This window comes from Notothenia rossii (assembly GCF_949606895.1).
Source record: "Notothenia rossii genome assembly, chromosome: 1".
NCBI classification, from domain to species: Eukaryota; Metazoa; Chordata; class Actinopteri; order Perciformes; family Nototheniidae; genus Notothenia; species Notothenia rossii.
Window position 1 is genome coordinate 9,057,363 of NC_136912.1, and position 20,104 is coordinate 9,077,466.

The window sequence follows — 20,104 nt, forward strand, 5'->3', positions numbered from 1 at the left end:
ATAAGTAATTTATCACGTTAATTGCAGCATTTACATGAAATTCCACGACTGTAAACTCCAATAACACGAGAAATATTACGCACACGTTTTCCCAACAGCACACGGCTTGTCCTATTGCGAAACATGTCCGAGAGGAAACAAGGTCACAGCGGCACATTGGTTCCGTACACCGCATGATTAAGCACCCATAAAGAGGTAGTACAAATATGTTTTTTTAGTCTGTATATGTTCCTATGTATCATGTTGTCAATGCTGTGTTTTATATAATGTATGAAACCTATATATATATTCTTCATATATGACACATTATTTTTTCCATTATTAATATTATTTATGCTACATTTAGATATAGTTTTTCTTTTCCATCGTTATTATTCGAAACGGCTGCTTGTTTTTACAATTGAAAAAATAAAATCTGGCTTTATCTTGAAAAATGTTAGGGAATCGCAAACCGTGAAATGTGTGCAACCTCTAAATCTGTCCGTTCCGGTGAGCTACATACTGACGTTCTGTGGTGTAAACAGAGGCTTTTCAGTTGCTGAGCATTTTTGTTCTCATTTCTAAACCAACTTGTAACCGTTTTTTAAAAGCTACATTTACAACACCTCAGGTAATTATATCTTGTGTTGCCAGTTATGGTTTTTACTTGTGTTTTGGGAGGAAATAAAAGATAACGTCATGTTTTATGATCCAGAACAGGGGATGGGAGTGGACCAGCCGGATTCGGAGGAGGTGATTGATCGGCGGGTCTCGTGCGACGGGGAGCGTGCCACCGTGCGGTATTTGGGCCCGGTGCCCCCCACTGCAGGTAAGATAAGATAAGACAAGACTTTATTTATCCCGAAGGAAATTGTTGTACCACAGTTACAACAATAAAATAAACACCGCAGCGTAATAGTAAAACAGTACACTAAAAGTGCAGTTAAAAGAGCAATTACATATCTACAGGAAACTAGAAACATAGACGGTCACATAATAATTAATGTAAAAAGGTAGGCTGAGAAGCGGGGAGGGAGAGGGACATTTCCCCCTCTCTACCCCCGGTTACTATCAGTGTGGTGTCCAGTAACTAGTAAGTAAATTTACTCAAGTTCTGTACTTAAGTATCATTTTGAGGGACTTGAGTATTGAGTATATTCATGTTTATGTACTTTCTACTTTGAATTGCCTTCTGTTGAAAGGTGCTATATAAATAAACTTGCCTTGCCTTACTTCTACTCCACTACATTTCAGATGTAAACAATGTACTTTAACTACATGTCTGTTACTTGGAGTAAATTCACAAGCTACCCTTCAGTATACAAAGTCATTCAAACTAGCCGCACATTTACCAGCTTTGATAACACTTTAATGATCAATCATTGTAAAACATATCATATATATTATTCTGAAATGGACCAATCTGCACAATGTCTGTCTGTCTGTCTGTCTGTCTGTCTGTCTGTCTGTCTGTCTGTCTGTCTGTCGACTAAACTCAGAGTTAGCTCAAGTGGGATAATCTAATGAAGTACATCTACTACTGTACATTTTAGAGCCAATATTGTACTTTCAAATACAAAATACACATAAACAAATAAACATTGAAACATAATTATAGGTTAAGATATCCAGCATCTGTCAATAAAGTAGCTCCATCTTTAACAGCTGTGCTAGACATAGTTAATGCATCAATATATCTATGATTCTCACATGGGCCATTATGAGTACTAATGAGGTGTTATTATAAATAAATGCAAGTTTATTTATGTAGCACATTCAGACACCAAGTCTATTGTGCTAAGTGCATTGCATAGAACCAGCCAACATGTATTTAACACACATTGTTTAAAAATGTTTTAGGAACTTCTGTTTTAGGACATATTTGAATATTTCATAAGGTTTTATTCAATTTAAAAAACAATTTTGATTCGGTGTCAGTACTGAAACCCACCCAGTGTAACCCACATTGATACCGCTCCATTCACAACGTGTTGATGCTGATGCTGCACACTTAATCTAACAGAGTGTGTTTTTCAGGGTTGTGGTATGGCGTTGAGTGGGATAACCTGGAGAGAGGGAAACACGACGGCAGCCACGAGGGAGTTCAGTATTTCACCTGCAGGTAATCCGGAGTTGTGACTGTCCTTTTAACAACACGTGAAGCTACACGCTGAATCTTAGCTAGTTATTAACCACCTGCATTATAGCCAATGCTACTGTGTTCTTCATTGTCAGATATTTGCTTTACCCTTGCCAGAAGGTGAGGGTCCGGATGAAAATGCCACACATGTATATTTTCTGGATGCTAAGTGAATTATGAACAATTGAATCAATATGAGAATGTGTTGTTAGACAAAATACGTAGTCACTGACTCAATTTTGGCTTTTGACATCGATTCAGTAAATGAAAAAGGAATGAATGGCTCAATCCACAATAAAAACAATTATTTATTTTACATTTGAAAGTAAACGTTGTCCCTGGTGTTTCTCCACACTCTCCCAGAAATCCTAAAGGAGGCTCGTTCGTCCGTCCAGCGAAGGTGAGTTTTGGAGTGGATTTCCTGACCGTGGTGCGAGAGGAGTACACGATCGACACCGAGGAGGTGCTGAGTCAGGAGATCTCCATTTCCTCCAGGAAACTCAAGTGGGGGAAAGTCAAGGAGCGCAGGTACGACACTCCTCAGACATTTTGTGCTGCTGCCTTTCTTTATATAATTAGACTCGAGCCTAACTTATAAAATAAGACCTGGCTTTGTTGAAAGCAGCAACTCATAAATAAACTGGCTTCAGTAATCAAAGTCGAATCTGTCGAATTGTTTGCTCGTCTGTATAAACCTCAGGCCAGGCTCCAGGACTAAGAGAAACAACTGAACTCCACATGTCTGCTAACAAACACCAATAATAATAATAATAATAATAATAATGAATGCTGATGTTTAATGAAACTATTGATTCAGTATTCATTATTTCATGGATGTTTTGCAGTAGTTTACAGATGATCATTTAAAAAAAGGCTGCATTAAAATACTGAATTTGGATGTTTTTGTAAATTCTCTTTCCTTGTGTTTTGTTGTTTTGTCTCCACAGTTATGAGAACCTGCCCTCCGTGCTGCTGACTCGCAGTGAAGTGAACGGAGCCGGGGCTGAAGGAGAAATCAGGGAAACAACGCCAAGTATCTTTTTCTGTACAGAAAAGACCTACTGATGTAAATGCCTGTTTGAGACATTCCAATAATCCATATAGTGTTGAGATATTACCCAGCCTATGCTCAGGGAAATGGACTCCCGGGTCAAATCACCATCATAATCCGGCCAACACACTGAATCTGAAACCTTTGTCGAGGATAACAAAAGATCACAAACAGAGACAGGAGTTTTACAACAAGGACGACCAGACTTCAAAACAGCTTCTACCCCTAGATATGCTGCTAAACCAACAGTGTTGAGTTCAATGCTCTTGAACTCCTCCTATGCACTTTATAGCTTTTTACACCATTTCTCTTAATTATTTATTACCCCCTTATGATTGTTTACGTCCGTCTGCCTTTTTCTGGCGTGTTTTGTTATTATATATATATATATAGTTACTGTACACTATTATTGTGAGAGGGTTGCTCTCCAAAATATCTTTTTTTTGTACAATGACAATAAAGGCTATCTCTCTATCTCTCTATCTCTCTATCTATCTCTCTCTCTATCTATCTATCTCTCCATCTCTCTATCTATCTATCTATCTCTCCATCTCTCTATCTATCTATCTATCTCTCCATCTCTCTATCTATCTATCTATCTATCTATCTCTCCATCTCTCTATCTATTTATCTATCTATCCATCTATCTATTTATCTATCTATCTATCTATCTCTCTATTTATCTATCTATCTCTCTATCTCTATATCTATTTATCCATCTATCTATTTATCGCTCTATCTATCTCTATATCTATTTATCTATCTATCTATCTATCTCTCTATCTATCTCTCTATCTCTCTATTTATCTATCTCTCTATCTATCTCTCTATCTATCTATCTCTCTCTCTCTCCATCTATCTATCTCTCTATCTATTTATCCATCTATCTATTTATCTATCTATCTATCTCTATATATATCTCTATCTCTCTCTCTATTTACCTCTCTATCCATCTATCTCTCTATCTATCCCTCTATCTATCTATCTATCCATTTATCCATCTCTCTATCTATCAGTGTTGGTGATAGTTGTGTGTGTCATGGTGGAGTCTTTAACAGCAGTGATCAGACGTGCAGTGGTTGGACATGTGTGGGACTCTGCTGTCCTGCTGGGAGGACGTGGCAGCCATCACTCAGCAGCTGGAACATCTGGAGGGACTGCATCTCAGGTACAGATCGTGTGTGTGTGTGTGTGTGTGTGTGTGTGTGTGTGTGTGTGTGTGTGTGTGTGTGTGTGTGTGTGTGTGTGTGTGTGTGTGTGTGTGTGTGTGTGTGTGTGTGTGTGTGTGTGTGTGTGTGTGTGTGTGTGTGTGTGTGTGTGTGTGTGTGTGTGTGTGTGTGTGTGTGTGTGTGTGTGTGTGTGTGTGTGTGTGTGTGTCCACTTAATCTTGTTTCATGTTTCAGCAACAACCGTCTGCGTGTCCCCTCTGAAGTCTCGTCTCTCTGCCGGTCGTTCTGCAGTCTCCGAACCCTCGCGCTCAACAACTGCGACCTCACCTGGACTCAGGTAAGCCTTCTGTTCCGAACAGCTCTCTGTGGGCCACTTTATAAATCCTCTGTTAATATAATAAAAAATAATCATTAAAAGTACGCTTTTGGTCTTGTATATATTAAAGAACAAAACAAATAAAACATTAGATCAAAAGATAGATGTTTTAAAAAAATAGTATTGATACATATTCTATTGTGTACGCATTGAATATCGTTTATTAAGCTTTTATTTAATAGAACATTTAAATAAAAAAATACCTCAATTAAAATAAATCTCCTATATATTTCTATAACAATTTTTTATATATGTAGTATTTATTATTATATATTTTTAATTATTTGCCAATACTGACATGTAATTATATTTGTATACATCTATATAAGATTTATCTAGAAATACGTATTTATTGATATTTGTATTAGTTTGTTTTTATATATGTATGTATTTATTTGGAGTACATTAAAGTTATAATTATGTACTATTTGAATATCAAGTATTCAGAAAAATAAAATGCATTTGTACGGAAAACATATATTTCTGTATAATTTTTGTATTTATTTACTAAAAGATGTATTTATTATTTATCAATCGTCCTACCTTCCACCACATATTACAAAAACCTTTTCAAAAGTAAATGTATTTTTTATTTTATTGTCAAACATTTCACATAAAAGTCAAGAAATGTCACAAACCTTCCGTCCAAACCAAACGAGTTACTGTCCAAACCAAAGTGTGTCTTTAATAAATAATTCAGATTTTATTTCTGTGATTTGTATTGATCTAACTCTGTCTCTCTGCTGGTCTGTGATCAGATCCTGGAGTGCGCCCCCATGTGGTCGCAGTTGGAGGTTCTGTCCTTAGAAGAAAACAAGATCACAGAGCTGCGGAGGTAACGCTGAACTTCAGTGTCTCTGTATTCCCTCTACTCCTGTTTGTGTCTTTTGTAGTAGATTTGTCTATTGGAGAGTATTCTAATGTATTCAGTATTTTTATATTGTGTATTCTTTAGGAAAAAAATGGTTTCAAAGATTCTTTAATGTCATTTACACAGCTACAGTGTGTAAATGAAAAACTCAGGTCACATGTTCCTCAACAATACAATACAAATATAAACACATCCTTACAGACTTAATATATAATATCCTGCTTTATTGTGTTTACGATAAATTGGTATTTCAACTTGTATATTTCTACTCTTTTAACGCTGTTTTTTTTAAATATTTTGAGATGTTTACATTTTAGAATAGTTTACTTCTACTCTTTTCATTTCTTCTTATGTGCACTGCCTTGTCTTTTATGCTGCTGCGACGCAAAACATTTCCCCATTTGGGATCAATAAAGTACATCTCATCTTATCTAACGTCAAACAAATAAAAACAGTGCAAGCTCAGGAGTTTAGCCGTCTTATATATATCAGTCATATATATATTTAAATATTCGTCTATATCAGGGGTGTCAAACTCAAGGCCCGGGGGCCAAATCCGGCCCGTGGCTTCATTTTCTGTGGCCCCACAAGAGCTCTGAAAGAATATAATATGTTTATTATACGGTTACATGGCGATTTACAGAAGCACGTTGCCCATAAACTACATGTCCCACAATGCATCTCAAATTTGACTTTTTTTCTTCAAAATGTCACTTTTCTTTCAAAATGTCACTTTTTTTTTACTTTCTTTTCCAGAATTTGGATTTTATTTTTAAGTAATTTTTTTGACATTCTCACTGAAGAGACTTGCAATTACTTTTCTTACACTTCTGCTTTCAGACGTTGTTAATTATGAAGATATTACCCTATCAGATAATAATCCAATGCAGAGGCAGTCATGTAATATAATGCATTATTTTATATATGTATTTTGATATACTCTTGAAGTTACAACCGGCCCTTTGAGTGCAACCATAATTCCTACATGGCCCGTGATGAAATTGAGTTTGACACGCCTGGTCTATATGTATATATTTACTGTTGATCTTTTGTTTTGTTCTATATTATTATATGTTTAACTCGTGTGTGTTACTTGTTCATTTCCACTCTCTGCTGCTGCTAACGCTAACAGTCTATTGTGGATTCATAAAGTGTGTCTCTTGTATCTGATGTGAAGGCCTGAAGGAGTGCTGCAGTCCCTGAAGAATCTCAACGTCTCCTCAAACCCTTTAGAGCAAAACACGGTGCTGAGTATCGCTGCTCTGCCCAGGTGCAGTAACAACAACACGCTCACAAGACCATGATCTGTTTAATATACAAACATATATATAACACAATAAGTCGCCTAGATATTCTGTATGATGAAGTGAGAACGCCTCATGTGTCTTACTGTTACATGTTCTAGTCCTTAGTTTGTTTGTTGATCTTAAAACGTGTCGAAGTGTTCCTCTTGTTTTATTTAGCATCAACACTGGACTGCAGCTCTTTAAAATACATTGTTTTCTGTTTGTTTGTTTGTTTGTTTGTTTGTTTGTTTGCAGACTGGAGGAGTTAAACTTGTCTAAAACCGGACTGTCGGACATCAGATTTGATGACGCTGCTCCTGGTAAAAGAAAATCCCCATTTGAACAACTAACAACAAAAGATTACATTAACATTTACTGCGTTTAACATTTAACCACAACTGATTAACTTCCAGTATCTTCTTGAAACAGCTCTTTATTATTGCTGGCACATTTATTTGTAATACTTTTATTATACTTTATTTTTGTGACTTATTTATTTACTTACTTATCTGTTCTTCTACGCACAAAATTCTTTATTATTATTCCGCCCGTTATTTAGCCGGCCTTCTCCTCCCGCATTGAACATCAAATGAGCACTTTGGTTCCTCTGCATCATTTAAAAACCCAGCTGGGTGACATGCTGTTTGATACTCATGGTACCTGTCACTGTAAATAGAGTTTGTAAACTGTACCCTGTACATTATGTTGTATGTCATCCTTATTGTTGTTCTGTTGTTTTTATGTTACATGTGTAACTAATGTCCTTCAGGTCACCCTTGAAAAATATATATTTTGATCTCAAGGGGCTTTCACCTGGTTAAATAAAGGCTACAAACAAACAAATATCGCAGGAACTCCGTTCAAGCATCAAAACGTTCAGCTCTGTCGGGAATCGATGGCTATTACTTTTATCATTCATAACTTTCATAATTCCAGAGATACATCCCATAATACATCACATTTTTAACCATTGAAGTCAATGGAGAAATTCTTCAGACTTCAACAAATCTTCATGCAACTTCAACTGCTAACTGTTCATTCATAATTTCACTCAGAAACCTCATTCCAACTTTAAAATGTTACACATCTTTCTGACATTATTCATGTAACACAACTTTTAAATCTGATTCTTACTTTTAGAGATATTAAACATTTTTCAGACCTTGGTACAGAGGCCTTCTTCAGATGTTAACATTAACTAGAGTGCGTGATGTCACAGCTAGAGTGTAGGAAATCTTGAAATTTGTCTTCATATATTTTTTTTAAACTATCATAATTCCCAAACCCTACATTCCTGAGACATACTTTATCATGACAAACGTAGGAAAACATCCCGTAGCTTGAACAATGACAAATAATTAAACAAAATGCCTCTTGAGGGCATGAAGTGACAAAAACTTTCAACATGCCTCCATTAAAGCCCATTGTAATTTCAGGCTGATATTTCCTCACAGCAGCAGCCGAACACCTTTAGTTAATCTGCCAAAAAGGCCACATTATTAAACCGAAAGTACACAAAAAGCACACTTCAGATACTCAAGGTCCATGAGATGCTTCACGCTTTGAAATGTCACCGATATCTGTTTCGGTTCTTCAACAAAACGTTCACATGTAAGAGGTTTATCTCTCATTCAGAACAATGGAAACCTTTGATCTCTTGACACGTCGTTAGCTCAAATATAAACACCTGTGTCATGGAACACCATGATGTCATAACTCCAACTGACATGCTCAGAGCAGCAGACTTCAGATAATGGTTAACGGCCAGTCCACACATCGGGGTGCGTTGAAGCTTGCCGGCGGGGGGGGCTGAAACTCGACCAACAACCAATCACATGAATCTCCCGTCCCGGACACACAAGCACGCGGTTTGATTGGCTATAGCTTGTACTGGCATATGATTAGATTGGCTGACGCTTCGGCCGAAGCTTCAAAAGTTGAACATTGCTCAACTTTTACAGCGAGCAACGCGAGCAAAGCTTCGCAGTTCGGCGAAGCGTGACGTCACCCCATTTAAAGTTAATGGGCAGAAGCGTAGAAGCTTCAACGCACGCCGCTTTGTGGACGGGCCGTAATGGTCCTGCCCTCAACAGCTCTACGTCAATTATGGGGTGTCATCATATGCCGTTTCCATGGAAACGCATCCCTCGCCATAAAAGACGATGTCGCTTTACATTAACTCCTATGAAAATGTTCAAAAAGTGCTCAAACTTCACATGTGTGCTAACAGACTAGCTGTGAAGGTCTCTACGTGAGAGTTTTGAGATTTCTTCAAATGCCGTTGCCATGGCAACACAATGCTCGCCATGAAACACGGTTTTCTCATAACTTCAGTGAAAATGCTCCAAACGGCCCAAAACTTCACAGGTTTGGTAACGATGCAGCCATCAACGCATATAAGCGTATTATGGGGTGTCATCAAATGCCGTTGCCATGGCGACAGACCACTCTCCATGAAACACGATGTCACTGTAAGTCCAATGGACACGGTCCGATCGCCCCCCAATCTTCACTTGTATATCAACGGCCCATGCCTCAATAGCTCTACGCCAAATCTGAGATCTCACCATATGCTGTTTCCATGGAAACGCATCCCTCGCCATAAAAGAAGTTGTGCTATAACTCATGTCATCAAATGCCGTTGGCATGGCAACAGATCATTCGCCATCAAGTTAGTGAAAAATTTTGCAGTTCAAATATTCTGCTGCTTTTCCAAGCCTTTTTACTTTTCTTCTCTCATCACACATTCAAGCCCCCAATGTTCATGTATCATTTCAATCTAAATTCTTCACTTTCTTCTTACACATTACATTTCAGCATAGCAATTCAGCGTCAGCTTTTCAGCATAAAGCATTCCCACTACCAATTTCTTCAGGAATTGCATTCTCTAGTTCTTATTAATGTTCAGGTCCTCCTTATACAGCGTGACACACATACAGATACACATTTTACCGATGTAAATACAGTTTGTTTGATTCATATTTTCTTTGGATACATTCGATTGTATTGTTATGCAGCACGTGTTTTAGTTGAGTCCTTGGTGTTGTGAACATATTGATGCTTATTGAGTGTTTCCTCTGCAGGATCTCAAACAGACATGTTCGCGGCGCTGAAGACTCTCAGGCTGGATTACAACAAAATCACTGAGGTCAGTGTTTATCTCTGCTCCGACACACACACACTATAAACACCTCAACAACAGATACAAGCAACTCATTGAGAAATAGTGACTTACCCAGTGTTCAAATGGCTAGAAGTATGAAACTGAAAACGGTATAACTGTATCTTAAAGGTCACCTATTATGCAAAATCCACTTTTTCATGTCTCCTCTACATCACCATGTGTCCCCTCTGCGTAAAGAGATTCAGGAAAAAAGATTCTCTCTCTTTTTGTCCTGATCAATTTATATAAAAACCTGTCTGAAAATGAGCTGATCAGATTTTGGCCACTTTATGATGTCATAACAATGTTTTGGCTTGTGTAACCATTAGCCAATCACCAACCAAGGTAACCCCCCCCCCCCACACACCTTATCACCTGAATCTCCTCCTAGAGCACCATTGTGTTCTTTCTAACAAAATATCTCTCAGAGGGGCGTGGGGAGGGGCTCCTTATTTTCATCTGAAGTTACACACAGAGAATCAGCACTTTGGAAACAGGGCTGAGGCAGAGGGGATTATGGGTAATGCTGCAATGATCTGTTTGGTGTTTGGAGCCAAACACTTCAGAGACATGTTCTGTGTATACACTAAATATACTAATGCTCCCAGTACTAATTTAAATGATTTATTGACTTGAAAATTATCGTATTGCTTCCTCTAAGAGAAAAGAACTCTGTTCCAACGTGCACTAATGGACAAAAACCACCAGACTCAGAGACAGTTTCATCCCACAGGCCATAAGACTAATAAACACCTGAACTCTGTAAAGTGCCTCAAGCTGTTTGCATCTTGCTACGTATTTATCTATATATCTTATTCCATTTACGTGTATATGGACTCTTCCTGCACTATTTCTATTTTATTTGTATTTACTTGCACATCTTACAACATTCTCTTCCACTATTTTATTTCTATTGTTATTTCTTTCACTATTTCATTGGTTTGATTTGTTTTATTTACATTATGTTGAATTGTTGGAGGAGCTTGGGACTTAAGTTTTTCATAGCCACATGTACACTGTATTTAGTGATATAGGAGTTACAAGACAAGTGCATACACGTACAGTATCACATATACACAGAAGACAATAAGGAGCATTTACAAGTAAAGACAAATTGCAAATGGAGACAAAAAAGGAAAACAAAAACAGTGTGTGTGCTTTTGAGGGGTTAGACAAAAAGAGAGTAATAAATGACAAAGTTATAATTAAAATGATATGAGTAACAATATAATAGTCATGTATCCTGGGGGGAGGGGGCATGTCAATAGTAGCATAACTTAAAATAAGAAGCAGCACTGATCAAGGTATTCTGTGTCTGTTCAGTTTCTCTTCCACTAACAAGTCCTTAAACCCTAAAGAGCCCAAACTGTGTTCCCTTTAGTGTTTACTTCCTGTCTGCTTCTGTTGAGATATCTGTCACCAACACTCTGTCTTTTAACCTCTTTCCCTCTCTCCCTTCATCCTCCTTAACCGCGGTGTGTATATAACCTCGTCCAAATTGACCAATCAGAATCGAGTATGCAGCTAAGTTGTGTAATAAATAAGCCTCTGCCTCTCTCAAGATTCAGATTCAAATTCAATTATTGGCACGTCTCTCTCTCTCAGTGGTGTGTGGTCGATGAGTTGGGGAAGCTCCGCAGTCTGGTGATCTTCACGTGTCGTGGGAACCGCCTGCTGAGCAGCGACGGAAACCCGAGGACAGCCAATCAGATGCTGATCGCCAAACTGGGAAAACTGGAGCTGCTCAACAACGGCCAGGTGTGTGTGTGTGTGTGTGTGTGTGTGTGTGTGTGTGTGTGTGTGTGTGTGTGTGTGTGTGTGTGTGTGTGTGTGTGTGTGTGTGTGTGTGTGTGTGTGTGTGTGTGTGTGTGTGTGTGTGTGTGTGTGTGTGTGTGTGTGTGTGTGTGTGTGTGTGTGTGTGTGTGTGTGTGTGTGTGTGTGTGTGTGTGTGTGTGTGTGTGTGTGTGTGTGTGTGTGTGTGTGTGTGTGTGTGTCAGGCCTACAGTTTTCCACGTTATTAGACACATTATTCTAAAGTAGATCACATTAATTGGCACATTGTAATTCTGCACGTTATTTAGCACATTCGCTTTATTACCTTATTTAGTGATATTTGGATATTATTGTGAACCGGAGTCTATTGTTTATAAATAATAATTTTCGAGCGGAATTAAACAGCATCTCTGTGCGTGCTTTTTAGAAATGTGTATCAGACACCGTCACCTGACCTCATGTGGCTCCAGAAAGTTGTGTGTGTGTGTTTTCTATGTTCATGTGTGTCTTTGTGTGTGTGCGTTTGTGGGCAAATGCTGACCATGTTCTTGGTGCTTTCTGTTTTTATTTTTTTATTAATGCCAAATTTTATTCCATATTTTATCACATTCTATGTCTATGTAAATACTGCTATATTTGACTATTTTCTTTTGTATTTTAAATATTTTTTAATGTTTCTATAGTTTTCTTGAAATAGTTCTCTATCTGTGTTTTTAATTTGTTTTACTTTTATGACACCAAGTCAAATTGCTCGTACGTGTCAACCTACCTGGTAACAAACCTGTTTCTGATTCTGACCGTGTTCCTGGTGTCCATCAGATCCTCGCTGACGACAGGAAGGGGGCGGAGTGCGACTACATGAAGATGTTTGGTCTGGAGTGGCTGGAAGCGGGCGGAGGCAGCGAGACTAGCAGAGAGTTCATCATCCAGCACCCCCGATATCTGAGCCTCGTTCAGAGTGAGTCACACCGAGCGGACAGGAAGTGAGATGGGGGTTCAAGCAAATCTTAAAAAACGGCGCTACTGATTTCAATATTTTTGGGGGGTTTTCAGAAGTTAAAGGTGAAACGAAACATATTCTGTTATATTTACGCCCACAGTTTTAACACTGGAGCATTCCTCTTTCATGTAAGGGGCAATTGGGGACCGGTTCCTAACACACAAACTTTTTTAAGGGATTTATGGTCAATAGGTCAATTTTACACAAAATTAAACCTAATTTAAGAGAGTTTAAAAAAGGCAAATATGTTGAATGATTTTACAAAATGTAACCCAGACTGCAGATACTATACATTTTAATAAAACCCCAAACTTTATCGAAGTGATCATAACTATTTTCCCACACAAAACGTAGTTTCAACTCTCAAGTAACATTTGACCCAAGGACAACAGGAAAGCAATTCAGCATATATACTTTTTTTTTAATGTAAATCCTAAAAGTGCTAAAAGTTCAGACAGCAACATGCCGGAGTGGATCGGAGGCGGGGCTTAAGGAGACTTAAGTACGCATGCTTATTGGGTCAAAGACACCAAAACTGTTTTTCCTCCACGACCCTTTTAGGAAATGAAATGCTTTGATTCCAATCAGCAGCTTTTGATCTTACCACCTCACTACTATGGGATATTAGGTACTAACTTACTGTTTGGACGTCTCCTTTAAGCGATGATGTTGATGATGTTGATGAAGATCCTCTTGTGTTTCAGAGTACGGCGCTCCAGACGAAGGCCTACTGAAGAAGTGGGTCCCGTTAGCTCTGAAGAACCAGCTGTTAAGTAAGTCCTGCCTCTCTATGCTCTCTGCTCTCGGATTGGCTAATACCCTACAGGCCATTGATAAACACACTTTCTTTAGTCCCAACCGAGGAAACCCACTAAAGGAAAGGTGATATTTTCTGACCACTGTCTTTTTTTTTTACTCCTCACCAGAGATTACATTTGTGTTTCCTGATCACCCCGACCGGAAGCCGATTGAGAAGAAACTTCCAGGTAAAACAACAGAAAATAAGGTTCAAAAAAACATATTAAACTGAAATAAAAAATATTTTCCAGTTGAGTTAATTGTTTGTTTTGCTCTGCAGACTCCATGGAAGTTCAGAAGGTGAAGGGACTCCTGAACAGACTGCTGAAGGTTCCTCCTTCAGATCTGAAGCTCACCTACACCACCCTCAAGGTAAGAACCATTAAATCTAATAATATTAAAGTGATGTTCGGTTAAGAGACATGCCGAGTTTCTAGTTCAGCAGCACCATGCAGAGACAAGTCTGATTACACGGCGACGGCTACATACAAAAACAACAAATTGACTCATGATTATTGATTTTAAATTATTTTATAGATTTGAAATAATATTGTATTGCTTAAAAAAATAGTCCGTTCCACTGCATACCAACAGCTGGAACTGCTGCGACGACGACGTTACTTTAAATGACGGCAGCACTATTTGTGTTTGACTAATAAGCGACATTTGAATTGCTCATGAGCCGACGTAATTTATTTAAAGGTCCCCTATTATACTGTTTTTCATCAATATATCATAGGTCTCAGATATATACAGAACATTTCTCTGAAGTGATTGGCTCCAAACACCAAACAGATCATTGCAGCATTACCCATAATCCCCTCTGTTTCAGCCCTGTTTCAAAAGTGCTGATTCTCTATCTGTTACTTTAGATGAAAATAAGGAGCCCCTCCCCACGCCCCTCTGAGAGAGATTTGGTTAAAAAGAACTCAATGGTGCTCTAGGAGGAGATTCAGGTGATAAGGTGGAGGGGGGTTAACCTTGGTTGCTGATTGGCTAATGGTCACACAAGCCAAAACAGCATTAGCCGCGTTTACACTGTAGTACTTTTCCCACTTTAGTTCCGATATAGTTCCGAAATGAAATGTCGCGTTCACACCAAAAAGAGCCGGAACTCAAATTAGTTAATGAGAACCTTTTTACCCCCTTTTCCGTCCCTGCTAGAGAGCAGGGACTCTCATGCGGCTCTCTTGTGAGAAAAGAGCTATATTTCTGATTGGCTGGGCGGATTGCAAACCACGCCCCGTAAAACTCAAAAAAAGTGTTGTGAAGCCACCATTTTATTAGCATTATTAGCATTAGCATTAGCCCAGCGCAGAGACTAACTTATGGCAACACAAAATAAAACATGGGAGCGGTGGTGATGAGGAGGTGTCGGCGTTCTGGCGATTTACTCTGAAGGCTTCAGTAGAAGCTGCTGTGAGTCCCAGCAGCTTCTACTGAAGCCAGTCCTCAACTCCTGGGACTTCCGGCCGGGGATTTTGGGCGGCAGTATACGCCGTGAAGTTGTTTGCGGCCTGCCAGTAAACCCAAAGCAGAAGAAGAAGAAGTGACGTCAGCGGCTTCATTTGCCTAATCCACCCCCAGGGACTTATTCCGGTGTGAACGCGATCTGTACTTGGTTCATCAGAACTCTTTAGTTCTGATGAACTAAGTTCTTATGAACCTTTGTGGGAAAAGTACTGCGGTGTGAATGCGCCTATTATGACATCATAAAGTGGCCAAAATCTGATCAGCTCATTTTCAGACAGGTTTTTATAGAAATGGATCAGGACAAAAAGAGAGAATATTTCTTCCTAAAACTTTCAGAATCTCTTTCCACAGAGGGGAGAGACATGAAGAAGAGGGGACAGATGTTGATGTAGAAGAGACATGAACAAGTGGATTTTGCACAAGAGGTGACCTTTAACTTCCTTTCTTTATAGAAAATGGGGATTGAGTATGAGATCGACGGCGACCTGAAAACCCTGCATTATTACGCGATAGAGGACGGAGACCAGGTGCAGGTCCGCTGGTCCTGACCCTGAAGAACCAGCCGGACTGAAACTGAACTTCAGCTGCTTCTGACGTCCAGCAGCAGCAGACCGTTTCCTCCTTGGAGAAACTCACAGACTTTCACTGAGAGCTGGATTCACTCCAAAACGACTCCCCAACTGGATCTGTTGGTTCAGAGCATTGAACCGCACGCTGAGTCAAGGCACTGCTCTAAAAAATGCATGGCAATGAATCAGCTTGGACTTCATTCAGAATTTCAGAATCACCAAAAAGTGAAATCAGACGCACTAACAAAATTAACCTGTTTCCTTTTCCTCTTGCGCTGTTTTAGTTTTCTCTTCTGGGGACAGTTGAGCTGTTACGCTACATTTTCAAATAAATGTTAGAAAAGTATTCCAGTCTGTTTTCTGATCGATGAAAAATAAAGTTATGGTTATCAACAATCAACCGTATTTCCTCTCAGACTAATATGACTGCACATAATACCTTGATCTTCCTTAGCAATGGTCATGTTATCCTTAGCAACCTCATTGACCAATCAGAATAGAGTATTCAATTGAGCTGTTGTATTAACTGTAACTGAAGACACATTTTAAGTGGAGTATTTCTTTGAATTGCATCTGAATGACACATCCTCTCATCAGCTATGGGTTTAATAAAGACAGGTTATATGAAACAGAACTCTCCACACTGACGTTGTGTTTTAAACATGTTTTATTGAGGCTGTACAGGTTGTTAATGTTCCCATTGGCTGATAGTCAGAACAGACCGTTTCCTCCCTGATGGGGGATCAGTTACCACAAAAAAAAAAACCTGAGCTGAGTTTAGAAACGTTGCACCGACCTGCTCTTCACTTCACCTTCAACACAATGATGTTCCTGTCATGCAAACACTGACTGTTTTTAAACATTAGCACCAGTTCAGACGTTTCTCCTGCTGCTGTAAAAATATTGAGTCACCTTTTTACCTGTTTCACAAGCTCGGCTCGTTATTCTCTAACGACCACATTTCTGGATTCTTTCTTTTTACAATTTGTGTTTATATCAAACAAAACTAGAAACTTCACTTTATAAATGAGGGACCTTTTATTATTTTTTTAGCAGCAGGTTAGAATAGTCTTAGTGTATACAAGTCTATGTCGGGCAATATTACAATTAAATAATATAATCAAATTAAGATTTTGACAGTCTTTGACGGGTTTGAATCCAAATTAAAGTGTATTTTCATGTTTGAAAAAGTAAGATTGCTGCCAAAATGAATATTTGAAAAATATCGCGGCTACAATAAGCTTCTAAAAATTGGACATTGTCCTGGTTTTAGGATTATTTTAAATAATTGTTGACATAAGAAGCAGTTTGATTATGTTGCTTAACATTCCCTAATTTCAATATTTGCAGGTATATTTGAAAACATGTATTTTTTGTAGTTTCGTCTACTTTTATTTTAGATGAAAACACGGTGACTAGCTCCTAATTCAGCACTGAATAAAAAGATGTTCACATGACAGAAACGTACCGCTTGTTCTCTAGATACTTCCCTCACACCTTCACAGTAATCGTCTTCAGGTAGATCTCAGGCAACATTAAAACATCAGAGAATATCATCTGCATATCAGGTCATTATTTACAAGTTCATATCAAAAATACACTGAGTCGTAATACAAACAACACGATACATCTTGTAAGTCATTGAAAGGTTTTTAGCCCTTTACTCAACTCTTACACCACCTCAGGGTCACAGTGGTGATTATAGTGGTCCACTTCCAAAATAATAATAACATACAAGTCAGCTCTGTAGGGGAAACAAATCTAATGTATCATATAAGATTACTAAAATATAGAATAATCCCATATTGGCTTCGTTTGGTTTATTTTACAAATGAGTCAAACATCTCTGTCAAAGAAAACTACTTTTGCAATCCTTTAAAAAACAGAAAACGTCCGGTATCATTTTAGAGAAAGCTTTTTATTATCATTAGGAAACTAATAGAGCTTTTATGGAGACTTTTTTGGATATAAACACTTTACCTTTTGTATAATAAAAACTTGAAATTATGCAAAATATTTGACTATTTTGCAACATATTTTAGGCCTTTTTGGTCGTTTCTTAGTACATATTTCATCAAGTCTTCACTTAATGTACTACAATATATATACACTATATATATATTTGTTTGGATTAAACTAAATATGATGCATCGGTTTTGTGATATTTCTGTAACTCTTGAATAGTTTCAGAAAAATGTGACAACTCCAAGAAGGCGTTTGAGTTGATATGACTGCCTTTCACCTCTAGGGGGCGCTGCAGCCAAAAGATTGCCTGTATTCAGATTAGATAAAGACAGATAACATGCGGCTGTCCTGAAGTAACTTCAGGGAAAGGTTTTTCCTTTTCAGAAACCTTTTTAAGGCATTTTTTTGAAACGTCTAACATTTCGAAAAGGCCCTTACGAACCTTTTTTCTCAATTATTTAATCATTACAGAAGATTGATTGAATTATATCTGATTGTTTACGCAGTTATAAGGAAAAACGAAGGAGTTTCACCTTTAAAATATAATTAAAAAAACAACGTAGAGTTTATCGTTCAGTACCTTTTCAAATAATTATCATCACACGGGTTTTTGGTTTACCTACGGTCTTTTAAAAAAATCCCTGTTTAAGATTTTGTGTCACTTTGGTCTCATTTCGAAGAGAAACTCTTCACCCAGGAGTCTAAATACAAACACATCTGAATTCAAAAGTGAATTATCTCACCTGAAGTGTGACATCATAAATACAGTAAAGTCTGAACAGCTTCCGACGGACAGAAACACAAAAGATTGTGGAAAATGTTCAATTCAAGTAAGAAATGTAGGAAACACCAACGTCGAGTTAAGAGTGTTTTGTGTGTCCCAGCAGCAGCTCACAGGTTCCTCACAGGGTCCTCTCCTCACACTGACCCTCTGAGGCGTCCGGGCAGCGACAGGTGAAGCCGCCGAGCCGCGGGAGGCACAGGTGAGAGCAGCCGCCATTGTTGGAGCAGTAGTTATAGGCTGAGAGGAGAGAGGAGAGGAAGAGGAGGCATTAATACAGAGATGAAGCTTCAAATCTGGTTAAAACATCCGTCAGAAAGCTGCACAAGGTACAGGGTGTCACATTACATGTAAAAGTAATACATATGTTTTTAGGGGTTTTCCCTTTCCTGTGGTTTGATATATAGGTGCATGTAAATGTTCTGAAAAGGCTCAAATCCCTGTGTTCACCTCCATTAGACTTTGTTTACTTCAGGAACATAATGACATCGCTATTTGACACTCGCACTTGTATTGGCTGGCGCTCCAACACATTGTACGTGATATGCTAAGAGGCGGGACATCTCTAAGCGGTCGACCAATCTCAAGACAGCCGGCCAGCCAGGGTTCGAGTTATGTGGGAGCCAATGGGAGCTGAGCTCCCATAAGGAGGGCTCTGAGCTCCTATGAAAGCGGTGAAATCATACATCTGTGGGGGTCGCTAATACATTACCAACAACCATTATTTTAATCACAAATAATGCATGTGTCAATGTAACGAGTATTATTTACATTAACGAGGTAAATGGGCTAAAATAAAAAGAAACTACGCATCGTATTCTCTCATGAATGACATCAGCCTGCACTTCACCTCCAAGGTGCGCAATAAATAATAATTATTAGACCCCCATAAAGCTCAGATTATAACTCGAACCCTGCGGCCAGCTAACCAATCAGAGCAGACTCGGCTCTGGTTTCAGACAGAGGGTGAAAAGAGGTGCTGCAGCACAGGCAGTATGAGAAAAATAAAGAGCTTTTTGAACATTAAATCATGGAGACATGTCCCAGTAGAGACACTACATACTGATATACACCTGAAAATTAGAACAGTCCATTATGTCTCTTTAATATATAAAATCCTCAATGCCTTGTTTTGTTTGACCAACATCCTTAAACTAAGTGAATTTACAGCGAACTAGGAACCATCAAATGCTTGGGATTTCTCCTGGAAACATTACTTTGACTCATTCATCAAAACAAATTGCAGATTTTTGAAAGTACCTGAACTGAAAATGCAAACATTGGCATATTGAAAACAACATGCCAATGTTTAAATGTATTTTGAATGTGTAACTAGTGCTAACTGCGTGTTCAGATTCTTAGGGAAAGCACGACTCCATTATAGATACTTCTGGCATAGCTTATGATTTACAGTAGAGTGTCAGATTGCTCCAATGTTTCCAAAATGCGCACAATGAAAGATGTAATTGTCGAACCAACGTATTATTATTTAGCTCCAGCTGTTGACAGCTTGCCTTTTACATCTGGTGTGAATCCAGGGAAACTCATGAGCTGGAGGTAAAACTCACACCACAGTTTTGAGGTTTAAATCCATGTTCTGTGCTGTAAGTTAAACAGCTGCGTCTAAACATCACCAAACATCCCAAAGGAAATAATAATGCCTCCCTTTCCTCAAAGAGTCAAAGAATGAACGCCCTTCAGCACTGCGGT

At 38.5% G+C, this 20,104-nt stretch overlaps 3 protein-coding genes across 4 annotated transcripts in view; 1 reads left to right on the forward strand and 2 right to left on the reverse strand.

Annotated features, from left to right (window-relative positions):
• rbm34 (RNA binding motif protein 34) overlaps positions 1-142 on the reverse strand; it is a 10,002-nt gene extending 9,860 nt beyond the window's left edge. Inside the window, exon 1 of one of the 2 annotated variants that reach the window (XM_079663501.1) lies at positions 84-142. The gene's annotated coding sequence lies outside the window, so the exon portion shown is untranslated. The other variant, XM_079663500.1, reaches the window with a different exon arrangement.
• A 323-nt stretch (positions 143-465) lies between these two features.
• Positions 466-16,044, forward strand: tbce (tubulin folding cofactor E). Its single transcript, XM_079663435.1, has 17 exons — positions 466-610; positions 695-808; positions 2,017-2,101; positions 2,483-2,647; positions 3,067-3,152; positions 4,239-4,338; positions 4,574-4,676; positions 5,474-5,550; positions 6,764-6,856; positions 7,128-7,192; positions 9,956-10,020; positions 11,641-11,793; positions 12,628-12,766; positions 13,513-13,581; positions 13,735-13,794; positions 13,887-13,978; positions 15,532-16,044. Exons 2-17 carry the CDS (start codon positions 703-705, stop codon positions 15,625-15,627), a joined length of 1,554 nt encoding a protein of 517 aa, XP_079519561.1. The 5' UTR covers positions 466-610; positions 695-702; the 3' UTR covers positions 15,628-16,044.
• A 253-nt stretch (positions 16,045-16,297) lies between these two features.
• LOC307045525 (nidogen-1-like) overlaps positions 16,298-20,104 on the reverse strand; it is a 37,491-nt gene continuing 33,684 nt past the window's right edge. Inside the window, exon 13 of the mRNA XM_079691221.1 lies at positions 16,298-18,634. Coding sequence (XP_079547347.1) covers positions 18,516-18,634 — 119 coding nt within the window. The 3' untranslated portion in view covers positions 16,298-18,515. The remainder of the gene's footprint in view (positions 18,635-20,104) is intronic.